This window comes from Cupressus sempervirens, chromosome 4 (assembly GCF_028749045.1).
Source record: "Cupressus sempervirens isolate cs-2001-9-10 chromosome 4, ASM2874904v1, whole genome shotgun sequence".
Classification (NCBI taxonomy): Eukaryota; Viridiplantae; Streptophyta; class Pinopsida; order Cupressales; family Cupressaceae; genus Cupressus; species Cupressus sempervirens.
In genome coordinates, this window is record NC_143121.1 from 315,718,974 (window position 1) to 315,732,284 (window position 13,311).

Here is a 13,311-nt window from a genome sequence, read left to right on the forward strand (position 1 = left end):
ATAAATAGATTGTAGTGATCTCAAGACTTTGTTTAGAATAGTATCATCATCTATCTAACCAGTAGCTCCTTTTATTCCACTAACAACTTCTTTTCTCCTAGCAACATATTGAGCAATATTCTCACCTTCTTCTATTCTCATATCATCAAACTTACCTCTGAGACTCTTAGATTTGGCTCTTTGAACATTTTTTTCTCCTCCATAGATGGTGTGTAGGGAATCTTGCATTTTCTTTGTAGTGTCACATCCTTTGATATCATCAAATTCGGCATAGCTTAGGGTAGAGGCAACCTCCAACATTTCCTGGTTGTGTTCCTTCTTCTTCTTCATATCTTCAGCAGTTGGAACACCAACAAGATCAACATGCTCAGTGGTGATGGTAGATTATGCATGATCTCTAAGTCCTCCAAGGTGTAACTTCATCAAACTTTGCCATGTAGGAAAATTATCTCTGTTAAGCTTGGGTACATCTATTTTTGACATCTTGATCTTCATGCTTCTAGTACCTTCAAACTAGTCCTCTTAAGTAGATGGCTCTGATACCAATTGTTGGAATTCTTTAGAATAACTAAGAGGGGGGGTGAATCAGTTATTCAAGGTCCAGATGTATAAATAAACTTTTCTTCTCAGCTTAGTGAACCCATAAAACATTCATACACATGCATGCATCCATAGGATAATGTAGTCACTAAAAACTTGTAGCTTACTGTCAAATCAAGTTATAAAGCATGAAACATAACAGAATCATCAACACACTTTGACACAATGACTTACATGGAAACTCAATTTGGAAAAAACCACCAGTAACATGCTACTCTTTTCACTCTTTTGAAGTGATGCCCTATGAAAGGCCAACCCTGCTAAAGGTTACAACATACACTATTAAATGTGACCTGGTTAAAGGATTTCAATCACCCTATTACGAGTGAGCCTTGTTAGAGGACTTTAGGCCATTCACTTGAATGTCGCCCGATTAAAGGATTTACAAATGACTGTTAGGTCAACCTTAATCCAAAGGATTTAACCTAGACTGATAACATTGTTAGGGAGTAACAATAGAGCTTTGATCTAATACAACTTACAACTTCTCTTGTAGATTATAGATATCTGTTTAGTCCTCCATTCTGCTTGGCTTTCATACTTTGCAGCTCTGATAGCTTGTTCAACCTTCAAACATTCATCTCCTTAAAACTTCTTGCTTAACATGCCATCACAAATTCTTCTCTTAGGTCACTTGATGAAACAAAACATTTTCTTCCTTAGGTTTTTGCATCCAACTCTCTACTCTCCTTTGCTTCATGGCCAGACATTCCTATAAATAGAAAATTAAGATACTTTGCTGCTCATTTTCCATCGTCTAATTTAGGGTTTGGATGGATTTGGTAGGATACAATGTATCTAACCCATATCTTATATCTCTTCTAAAAACTTCTCGTAGAATCCATTTGAATTTGCCTAAAAATGGTTTACATCAATTTATGTGCCACCGGCTCATCAAACTTATCTTCCTCTTGGTTCACAAACTTCAAGAAAACAAACTTGTTGTCTTAGATTCGGCAAATCTTCGATCTTTATCATAATGCAACAACTCGACATTATCATCCTTCTGATGCTTGACACATACTGCGTTGCTCGACATCAACTATAAAATCACTTGGCATCAACTAAAGTTTATTGATGCTGGACATCAACTAAACTTTACTCGACATCAACTGTCTTCCTCAACGTTCACTAGAATTTTCTTTTGCTAAGCTCCAATTGACTTTCTACTCATCTTGTACTAACTTTTCTCAGCACCTATTGTCGACTTGGTCAAGCTTGGTAGACAAACTTTGTGTAACTTGTTCTAAACTTTCTAAGTGTTGCCAGCATTTGTAACCTTAAGTAGATTATTAATTCATCATGTCATCACTGTCTTAACTGATCCTTGTACTTCCTTACATAATCATAACTCAACCATTCCTCTAGGTGTTATTGTAACATCTTATTGATCAAATCCTCTTCATCAATCGATTAAGTGATAGTACTTGAATCTTATAAGCAATTATCTTACTAGCAAATAGCATGTTTGACATCAGTGACAAAACAATGGTTGAAATACATATTCTGCTTCAACAATCTCCCTCTTTCAATAATCTCTTTCAGCAATGATCTTTTCGATCAGATTTCAACATCCCTAAGCTAGAGACACCACCATACTCGAGTTGTTTAATTGCAACAGTATATCAATCAAAGCTAGAGACACCACCATACTTGAGTTGTTTCATTGTTACATCTTATTGATCAAATCCTCTTCATCAATCAACTAAGTGATAGTACTTGAATCTTATAAGCAATTATCTTACCAACAAATAGCATGTTTGACATCAGTGACAAAACAATGATTGAAACACATATTCTGCTTCAACAATCTCCCTCTTTCAATAATCTCTTTCAACAATGATCTTTTCGATCAAATTTCAACATCCCTAAGCTAGAGACACCACCATACCTGATCTGTTTCATTGCAATAGTATATCAATCAAAGCATATTTGACATCCAACCATGAAATCCTAAACATTAGTTTTGATCAACACGTGGACATCAAAACATCATATTTGATCAATAGATTTGACATTCAATGATGAACTTCAAAGCATCACATTTGACATCCAACCATGAACATTCAAACATGCAAACACAACTTGATATCAATGGTAACACACTTTCACACACCAATCCATATATAATGAGTTGACACCAATGACAACACTATGCTCCATATATACAACACTCAACCTCTTTGTCATACATTTATAACATACGTTGACATCAACAAGAACATATTGGTCTACATCCACAATAATCTCCCCCTTTGTCAAATAAATATATCATAAGTTGACATCAATGATAACATACTACTCAATATCTACAAAAACTATTCCTCATTTGGCCTAATCATGTAGAACTTGTGCTTTTGAAAAATAGTCACAAATTCAAATTTCATACGAGTCTGAAATGTATGGAGATAATGTATAACTTGAATCAACCTTGAAATGAAGAACTTATAACCATTAGGGGGTCCAATAAGTCTACGCTTTTGTCATCTTGACCACCTAATTACTAAAATTAAAGGCTCCAAAATGATAGCACACATACCAATAGTTGATCAGATGTGTACTAAGAGTTAATCATATGTGGACCGATAATTGATCACTTATTATCTTTTTTTGTTTGATGATTGGCCCATTTGTGCACCACTATAAGAACATTTTATAAAGAATAATGAGACTTTGGCTACAAGTATTGCCATTTTTTAGTGAATGACTATTGATACAAGCCATCACTTTGAAGATACCATTTTTTGATCATTTGATATTTGACAATCTCTACAGAATGTGAATACCAAAAAGTCAAACTGTAGCTTTAAATTATTAAATCACATAAAGGTACATAAAAAATAGCGTAGATCCAACTTATGATTTAAGAATCCTAAAAACTACACAAACTAGTTTGAACGACTATTGGATGATCTCTACTAGGGGAGAGGACCCAATAGTTGAGTGCGGTCCAATAGTCGATCACCCTATTGTGAACATAGAGTCCAATCTTCCAACATATTTTTACTATATATTGTAATTAATTGATCTATTTGTAAATATAAAAAATTCTAAATGTTGATAAAAAATATACCTCTATTTGAACACATGAAAACTTATAAATGTTATAGAAAAAATAAATAAATGAATTTATTAATGAGTGAAATAAATAACTTTTTGTTTCAAACAAAATATCATAGCTATCTAATATGTGTGTGTCACTTAAAACATAATATGCTCACTTAAATAAATATTGATATCTTAGTGTAGACATACTATTCTTATGTGTACAACTATTGGGGTAGCAATGCATATGCATAAAGTAAACCATATCAATAATATGTATCATCACAAATATAAAAGGTGAATACCAATAAATGTCTTGTATTTTCTTATGAAATGTGTGAGATTGTGAGAAAAAATTAGTGTTCAACTAATGGTCCATTTGTGTTGGATATATGTTGTATTTTATATAATAATGTGTTATTTTTATAACAACAAATAATTTTTTTGTGTTAAAGTATATGTCTTTTTGTGTTATTTATAAAAGTTATATATAACAAATATTTATGATTAATAATAACTATTTGGTCCATTTAAGTTGCATATATGTTACATTTCATATAGTTATACAATATTCTATTAACAACAAGTGATAATTTTAAATTCAATTAGTAGAGATTTTTAGATTAAGCTTTGGTCGAATGTTCAAAAAGTCATTTTTTAGACACATTTCACTAGGTCCACTATTTTAACGAGTTGCGTGATGAGTCACACCTTCAAACCTTAGTTGTAGGTAGTTCAATGTCCATTTTACATATATAAAAAAAACGAAGGTCTTACGACATCCCATGTAGCAGCTACATCTTGACGAAGTTAGCTATCGCGACTACTGGTTCCTCTCCCCTAGTCCAAGTGCAACTAGTCCAAGTGCAAGATATAGGAGTGTTGACGAGGGTGGGAAACAGGGCCAGGTCTAGGGGAGAGGACCCAATAGTTGAGTGGGGTCCAATAGTTGATCACCCTATTGTGAACATAGAGTCCAATCTTCCAACATATTTTTACTATATATTGTAATTAATTAATCTATTTGTAAATATAAAAAATTCTAAATGTTGATAAAAAATATACCAATATTTGAACACATGAAAACTTATAAATGTTATAGAAAAAATAAATAAATGAATTCATTAATGAGTGAAATAAATAACTTTTTGTTTTAAACAAAATATCATAGCTATCTAATATGTGTGTGTCACTTAAAACATAATATGCTCACTTAAATAAACATTGATATCTTAGTGTAGACATACTATTCTTATGTGTACAACTATTGGGGTAGCAATGTATATGCATAAAGTAAACCATATCAATAATATGTATCATCACAAATATAAAAGGTGAATACCATCAACGGGCCCTTGGTCTATTGGTGAAGTTGAATGGCTCACAAAGAGCCCACCAGGGATCAAGTCTTGCTGAGTGCAAGGCCCATAGACATCATAAGGGATGAGGCCGGGATCATGCCCCGGGCGAATTTGGCAGCGTGGATGCTCCTCAGTCCTTGGCTCTTAGCCGAAGAGGTGTTCAGTATTCAGGCACGTGTGGGCCCGTATCGGGTACCTAAAAGTTAATGGTGGCCTTCGCTGGTTGGTAACTCGCAGGATTCGTGCCTCGCTGGGCTGCCTCGCAGGTCTGAACCCTCCATAAAAAAAAAACAAAAAGGTGAATACCAATAAATGCCTTGTATTTTCTTATGAAATGTGTGAGATTGTGAGAAAAAATCAGTGTTCAACTAATGGTCCCTTTGTGTTGCATATATGTTGTATTTTATATAATAATGTGTTATTTTTATAACAACAAATAATTTTTTTGTGTTAAAGTATATGTTTTTTTGTGTTATTTATAAAAGTTATATATAACAAATATTTATGATTAATAATAACTATTTGGTCCATTTAAGTTGCATTTATGTTACATTTCATATAGTTATACAATATTCTATTAACAACAAGTGATAATTTTAAATTCAATTAGTAGAGATTTTTAGATTAAGCTTTGGTCGAATGTTGAAAAAGTCATTTTTTAACACATTTCACTAGGTACACTATTTTAACGAGTTGTGTGATGAGTCACACCTTCAAACTTTAGTTGTAGGTAGTTCAATGTCCATTTTACATATAAAAAAAAAACGAAGGTCTTACGACATCCCATGTAGCAGCTACATGATGACAAAGTTAGCTACCAGTTGCGTGATGAGTCACACCTTCAAACTTTAGTTGTAGGTAGTTCAATGTCCATTTTACATATAAAAAAAAAACGAAGATCTTACGACATCCCATGAGCAGCTACATGATGACGAAGTTAGCTATCACGACTACTGATTCCTCTCCCCTAGATTCGTTCAAAACAGTGGAGCAAGGTAAGAACCTACGCAACGGACAAACTTAATATAGACAATGTGACGTAAATCTCGATTAAGCTTTTCATCCAGGCGAATGTTGTGACCCACTCAGCCCGCCATGTTTTCTGCTTTCTCTGCGCTTGCAGCAACTCATAAACAGTGGAATACATGGTGACGCATTAGCTTAGCGAAGCTTATATTTCAAATATAAACTTCCCCCCCCTACGGCTTCAAATGGCTTCGGAAAAAGAGAAAACGAAGCGGATTGTATTTCTTCGGCCCTGCTGCTAATCAGAAAGAAGGAGATTTGGGCAATTTTTATCTCTCTGCAAAATGATGGTTCCATGGGAGGCTTTGATTTCAGCTCTGTTGTTTGTGATCTTGGTGAGAAATATTTGTGTAGCGGATTCTGAAGGCTGCCATTTTAGTGCCATTTTCAACTTCGGAGATTCGAACTCGGACACAGGGGGACAGGTGGCCGGCCTGGGCTTGGTTTCTCAGCCGCCCAATGGAGAGACTTTTTTCAAAAGGCCCACTGGAAGAGTCTGCGATGGCCGCCTCATCATTGATTTTTTATGTACGTTTTGCATCCTTTTGTAGCGATCTTCGGATCGGTTCATTTGTTCAATGTTTTTATTGATTGATTTAAAAAAAATGATGTGCATCGACAGGCGAGGGTATGCATTTGCCGTTTTTGAGTCCGTATTTGGAGTCCGTGGGCTCAAATTTCAGTCACGGCGCGAATTTTGCAATCGTAGGGGCCACTGTAAATCGCACTGCAACTACTTTTCCTCTACCCGTGCAAATCGACCAGTTTAAGCGATTTAAAGCACGCGTTTTGGACAATATTTCTCGAGGTATTTATGTATATATTCTCTGTATTTATGTATATATGTTCTTGTTTATGTATATATTCTCTGTATTTATGTATATATGCTGCGTGTATGTGTATATGTGCATTTTATTGGCAAATTCAAAAGACTCAGAATATGTTTATGGTAGGTGAGAATCAAGGCAACCTCCTTCCAACGCGGGAGGCTTTCGAGAAGGGGCTGTATACAATTGACATTGGTCAAAATGACATTTTTCACGCCTTCACTGCCAATCTCACGCTGCATCAAATTAACAATGTCGTGATTCCTCAGACTGTAGACAACATTACATCTCAGTTGAAGGTAATTTTATCTGCTTGCTTCCTTTTTTGTACTTCTTGCACATTATGAAATTAGGTTTTCGAGCAAATTTTCTATTTGGAACAGGTGAAAAAGCACACGATCTTCAGGAAGCTTGTATCAGAATATTATAATTTCAAGGCTGCTTTAATCCATCATTACCCCTAAAAAATCTCACTAAATTTTGGGACTATCTGTTTCTTATCACACATTAGCTATTTCTAGGGTTCATCGAACACATGAGATCAAATTGGGGCTGCTGTTGTAGATTTTTGTGGGGGCTAATAAATAAGAAGGGTGCGCAGATTGATCGTATAAATTCAGGTTTAATAAATAATAAATAAAATCTCCCCTTTCTAGGGGATTCATTTTAAGATGGATCATATTCCATGATCCGAAACGATGATAGGATAAATTATTGACGCGATCAAATTGAGAAAATATATATTAATTGATCATAAATTATGAAAATTCACGCATTTAAAATCTCCCCTGTTTAGGAAGTGATATAGGCTTTGTAAAGCAGTCGAATTTGGCACATTTTTGGTTTTTCTCTCCCAATATTTAAAAATGAATGTGTCAGTTCTTTCTGCTTTGATGTAATTTTGATTGAATTGATTAGGGCATCATGTCCTTTTCACAGATAGCTTCTTGTAATAATGTACGTTGTTAATAATTTCCCTTTTTTCTTTCCAGAATGAACTGTGTAAATGTAGTATTGCACGTTGCTAATATTCTCTTCCCTTTTAACAAAGTGAACTGTGTTCCTGTGTATTGATAATATAAATTGTTCCTTCTTACAGAGTAAACTGTTTTAGTGTACATTGCGAATAGTTATCTGTTCTTTTGCAGAAAGTGAGCTCTGACATTGTGCATTGTCATTAGTTTTTGAGTTCTTAAATTACTTTTATTATTGCTGTTAAAAGATTATGTTTTCTATTGAGCTCTGGAATTACTACTGGATGAAGTAATGAGTTTTTGAATTAATGTTTTTTAGTTGAGAATGGATGAGCTTTCTGACTTATTTATTTGGACTCTGAATTGAACTACTAAATTAGATTAATTTGTTAAAAGTTAGACTCAAATAAATTATTTTTAATTCATATGAACTTCTCCCCATTTTTACTGTATATCCACAAAATAAAGAATATAACAATTTACTTTTTAAGTTTACAAACTCATTGAGCACCCCAAAAGAAACTCATTAAACCTCAAACAAAAAAAAAGGTTGAAATACAGAATTGATGATACCATCTGTGCCATAGAATCTTTAACCTCTGAAAAATAAAAATGATTTCTTCTAAAAGATTTCTATTATTTTCTTCAACTAAGATAAAAGAATTTATTAGTAAAATTAAACAAAGTGAGCACAAGGTGGATACCAATCTTGTTTTCAAATGACATAAACTGAGACAAAGCCTGTAGATTATATTTTATCATAGTGATCTCCTGCGTTGGGCGCCCGTGAATGCTTTTGTCTCTACTCCCTAAATCTATCAGTTTTGGAGTTTGTGCTTGTTTTGATGAAAACACTGTTGTTTGATAGTGCAGGATTTGTACAGTGAAGGCGGTCGAAACTTCGAAGTTCACAACACTGGACCGTTGGGCTGTTTACCTCGAACTCTTGCAGGCATTCGCAGTGATCTGTCTGAATTGGATGAGAACGGGTGCGGTGTAGCCTACAACAACGCCTCTCAGACCTTCAACGCCCTGCTTAAATCTGCCTGCACTCACCTCTCATCAGACCTTCCAGAAGCTACCATTGTTTATGTAGATATTTACTCCATCAAGTATTCTCTCATTGCAAATGCATCACAATATGGTACATTCATCTTTCTCATCTTGTACAGTCTCTAAAAATTCAATTTTTACTTTTTAGAACAGGAAAAACCAAACCTATTATAGCTTTCCAGTGTAGAATCTGTTTGCCGCCCCATGAAATTTACAAATTCAACTTTTGGGTATTGCTCATTATTCTTTTATGACCTTTTAAAAAAAATCAACTTTTGGGTTGTCTTCTCTGGTAATAATGTATAGTTTTGGTTTTCGAATGCACAGGGTTTGAGCATCCGCTGGCAGCATGTTGTGGGTACGGAGGTTTGCCATATAATTTTAATGATAAAGTGCGGTGCGCACAGACGGGCAATATTAATGGCAGTGTGGTGACAGGTGGATCTTGCAAAGATCCATCGAAATCAGTGAATTGGGATGGAACTCATTATACAGAGCGAGCAAATTTTCATGTCTGGTCACAAATCGTGTCCGCCAAAAGTTCAAACTCCCCCCTCTCTCCTTACCAAGCATGCTATCATTTTTAGATCTCGTCTAAATTATACTATATCTCACAGACCTCGAGTCCTGACTGCTTTTTTTGAACTTGGCGAAGTGTTCAGATCTAGAAGTTTGAGAGATTCTCCCTAAACCCAGATATTCAAACTCTTTTGAATTAGAGTGGTTGGGATTTCATTTTGTAATGTGATCTCAAAATGATTTGATACCAATGGGTCTTTGTCGCTGTCTACAATTTAGACCAAATAATTTTGGAATTCCTTTCAGAGATCCAAGATTTAAATGGGCTTGATTAAATTAAGGTTGGAATATTGTAAATCAAAGATAATTATATTTTTGAAGATACAATATGAGAATCTTATTGTCTCGCTCCAATTCCATTGACCAATCAAAGAGCATTTTTAAATTAGATGTACATTATTTTTTAAAGAAATTTTTAGAAACAAAGAACAAGGTATAAGTCTTATGTAACAAGATAACAGTCAATTTCTTTTTTCTAAATATTCTTTAAAATGGTTAAAAACTTTTCAGTAATGGTGTAGAAAAATAAAATAATTTATTAGTAATTTTAGTTTAATGTGTAATAAATATGTTGATGGTCATGTGTAATTGAGCGTAATTTTCTTATTGTGTAAAATAGCTTGATAGGCTTTACGATAGTTATTTAGAAATAGGTTTTATTGTATATATATTTTTATAGTACATCTTGAATACAAACGTTAATATTTGTTTTATGCTAAAGAGGCAAAGTGTTTCAATTTGATTAAGTGGATTTGTGTAATGAAGATTGATATGGTAGGCATCTACTCTTTTTTGTGGTGCTAGATTTGCACTATCTTTTAAGAGCACATCAACTTCATATGTCAAGGCAGAGCATGATTCATGCCATTTTAAGGAGAAAATTATTGACATCCACCTTGAATTATCAAAATAATTAGCAAAATTTAAATTACAACTCTGTATTCACTTAAAATAATAATTATCTTTTACCCAGGTCTTACATACCTTTTATTTTTTGGAAATTCACTTATATTTACTACTTTTCACAAACCCATAGGTGTCTTATCCCTATGGATGGTTGTGAGAGAATTCAAGGAAGTTCACATGAAAGGATGGTTGTGAGTGGGCCATGGAAGGATATGAAAAGAATAGTAAGGCAAGTATCATCTTGTATAATAGGAGGCTAGTGCAGGGGTACCTAGATCAATAAGATAGGATTTTGATGTTCTAACATCCTCAATATTGTAATAAGGTCTTATGATGACCAATTCTCTATTTTATGAATTGTATTTAGGCTAGAGCACCAATTTTATGATTCTAACCTATTTGGTCAAAGTATGGTCAATGGTTAGTCCAATTTGTGGAAAGGGTGCCAATTGTGCTTTTTCTTTTATTTTTGCCACATATGGCCTACTTGCAACGTTCATAGCTTTCCAACTGATGGAATACCTTGGATATAAGGGTTTAGAGAAGTGCACAATTCTAGTGTACAACACCCTAGGTTTACATGACCATATGACAATCCAGGAAAGATAGAAAAAGGCATTATAAAGGAATAAAGAGGGGTTTTGGGTTTGATCCAAGGATGGATTTGATTTCTTGGTGGATGTACACAAACTTTCCAATAGGTAATTTTCTTGAGGAATCAGATTGGTGAAGAGATCCTTTGAGTTCATCAAACCTAATTACTAATTAGGTTTAGTTTTGGCTATATGTAGTTGACTAAGTCAAATATGAACCACATTTTCCACTTTGTAGTATATCCTAGAGGCCTAAAAAGGGTACCCAAAAGTTCCATTTAAATGGACCCTTGTTCAGGAAGTTTGGAAGTTAAAGTTAGAAACATATATTAGGAGAGCTAATTCCTACTAGGTCTCCTACTAGGCTTGATCTAATGATGGGGATGTATCAAATATATCAAAGGGAGAATGAATAGACACTCACAATCCTTCTTTGCAATGTGTGGTACACAATCCAATATTTCCATGGTTTAAGGTGCAAGGATAAGTTCTAAGGAAAGAAGTAGTCTGATGTGAGAGGTTGTATCTCACATGTGTTACGATTGTCTAAAGTTAGCAAGGACACAAGAAGGGGTGGTCTAGGTCAATTCCTAGGAGATTTGGGTATCTTGAAGAAGACCTAAGTGTGGCAAATAAGGTTTTTTCCCAAGGTGACTCAAAGGGAACTACCTTGTTGCATTAAATAACGCTTTGCATCATATTGGTATCAAAGCCAATTTGTGGTGCTCAAGTGTAGTGTATGTTAGCATAAGAAAGTGAAGGTGAGGCTAACATAATATCTCCAAAGAAGGTAGATATTTTAAAAGAAATCCTAGAGATGAAGTAGAGAATGAGAGAATAGTAGAACACTGCAATGGATGAAGAAATCAAGAAGTTCAAGGGCAAAGATAAAAAGGAGTGTGAGTAAGAGGAGAGAAAACATGGAGATTTAGGAGAAATGAGAACTAACATCCAATAATTGGCCCTAGATCAAAAGATGTTTATTGATGCCTTTAAAGAAATACAAACAAAACCTAAGGTAGAGGTCTTTGTCTTTAGTGGAAAATTGGATGGTGATGAAGTTGCATAATGAATTGATCACATGGAGAATTTCTTTGATTATAGTGAAATTAAAGAACCCAAAAGGTTAAATTTTCTAAGAAAGGTTGAAGGGGTCCGCAATAGTATGGTGAAACTATATCCAAAATGAAATGATAAGCATGTGAAAAAATGTGATTAATTCATGTAGTAGAATGGTGTTTATGATCAAGATAAAGTTCATGCTTGTAGATTATGAGGTCCACGTCATAATCTAAAACAAAAAAGATATGGATCTAGATACCTATGTAGAGGAGTTTCACAAGCTAAGTTTGAATTTGACTCTTTACGAAGACAGAATAAGATAGTTTCAAGATACATGAATGATCTTAGATTCAAAATTCATTATGAAATGAGCATGGTGATTCCTAGAACTTTATATGAATATTTTTAGTTGGCTTTGAGGGTATTACTCATTATTCCCCTATGATCTTTTAAAAAATTTCAATTTTTAGGTATTGCTCATTCGTCTTGGATTATCTTTTAGAAAAAATCAACTTTTGGGTTGTCTTCTAGGCACTAATGTATTGTTTTGGGTTTGGAGGGCACACGATCTGAGCATCTGTTGGAAGCATGTTGTGGATTTGGAGGTTTGCCATATAATTTTAAATATAAAGTGTGCTGCAAAGAGACATAAAATGTTAATGGGAGTATGGTGACATGTTGGTCTTGCAAAGATCCATCGAAATTAGTGAATTGGGATAGAAATCATTATATAGAGCGAGCAAACTTTCATGTCTTGTCACAAATTGTGTCCACCAAATATTCAAACCCTCCTCTTTCTCCTTACCAAGCATGCTATCATTTTAGAGCCCTTCCTCAATAATGTTAAATCTCATAGACATCGAGTCTTCACTAACTTCTTGAACTTATTGTAGGTGTTTAACTCTAGAAAGTTTGAGAGATTCTTAATAAAGCCCAAAGATTCTCAGTTCTTAACTAATTTAGAGTTTTTGGGACCTTTTTATTTTGTAATTTCATCTAATAATTAATTTAAGGTTGCTATTTTTAGTTTTTTTAAGGATTGTTTAGTCTTGTAGATGTCTTATTTATTTATTTAAAGTATGTTATAACTTGCTTCAGAATCTTAGTTTTTGAATCTTAAATAAGTATTTTTAATAGTGAATATAATAAATTATGCAAGTTGACAATACAATGATCTTGCACATCAACTTGTTCTATTTTTTGTTTTGCTTTTACTTCAAATTTTTAATTTAACGATCTTGAACATTGTTGGCCTATGCTACCTACAAGAAGTTCAAAATATATC

At 33.9% G+C, this 13,311-nt stretch overlaps 1 protein-coding gene across 1 annotated transcript; it reads left to right on the forward strand.

Moving 5' to 3' along the window:
* Window positions 1-6,164: 6,164 nt before the first annotated feature.
* Window positions 6,165-9,819, forward strand: LOC149561289 (GDSL esterase/lipase LIP-4-like). The gene is made up of 5 exons (XM_089825057.1): window positions 6,165-6,560; window positions 6,655-6,840; window positions 6,986-7,158; window positions 8,707-8,977; window positions 9,214-9,819. Exons 1-5 carry the CDS (start codon window positions 6,317-6,319, stop codon window positions 9,471-9,473), a joined length of 1,134 nt encoding a protein of 377 aa, XP_089681183.1. The 5' UTR covers window positions 6,165-6,316; the 3' UTR covers window positions 9,474-9,819.
* The last annotated feature ends 3,492 nt before the right edge of the window (window positions 9,820-13,311 follow it).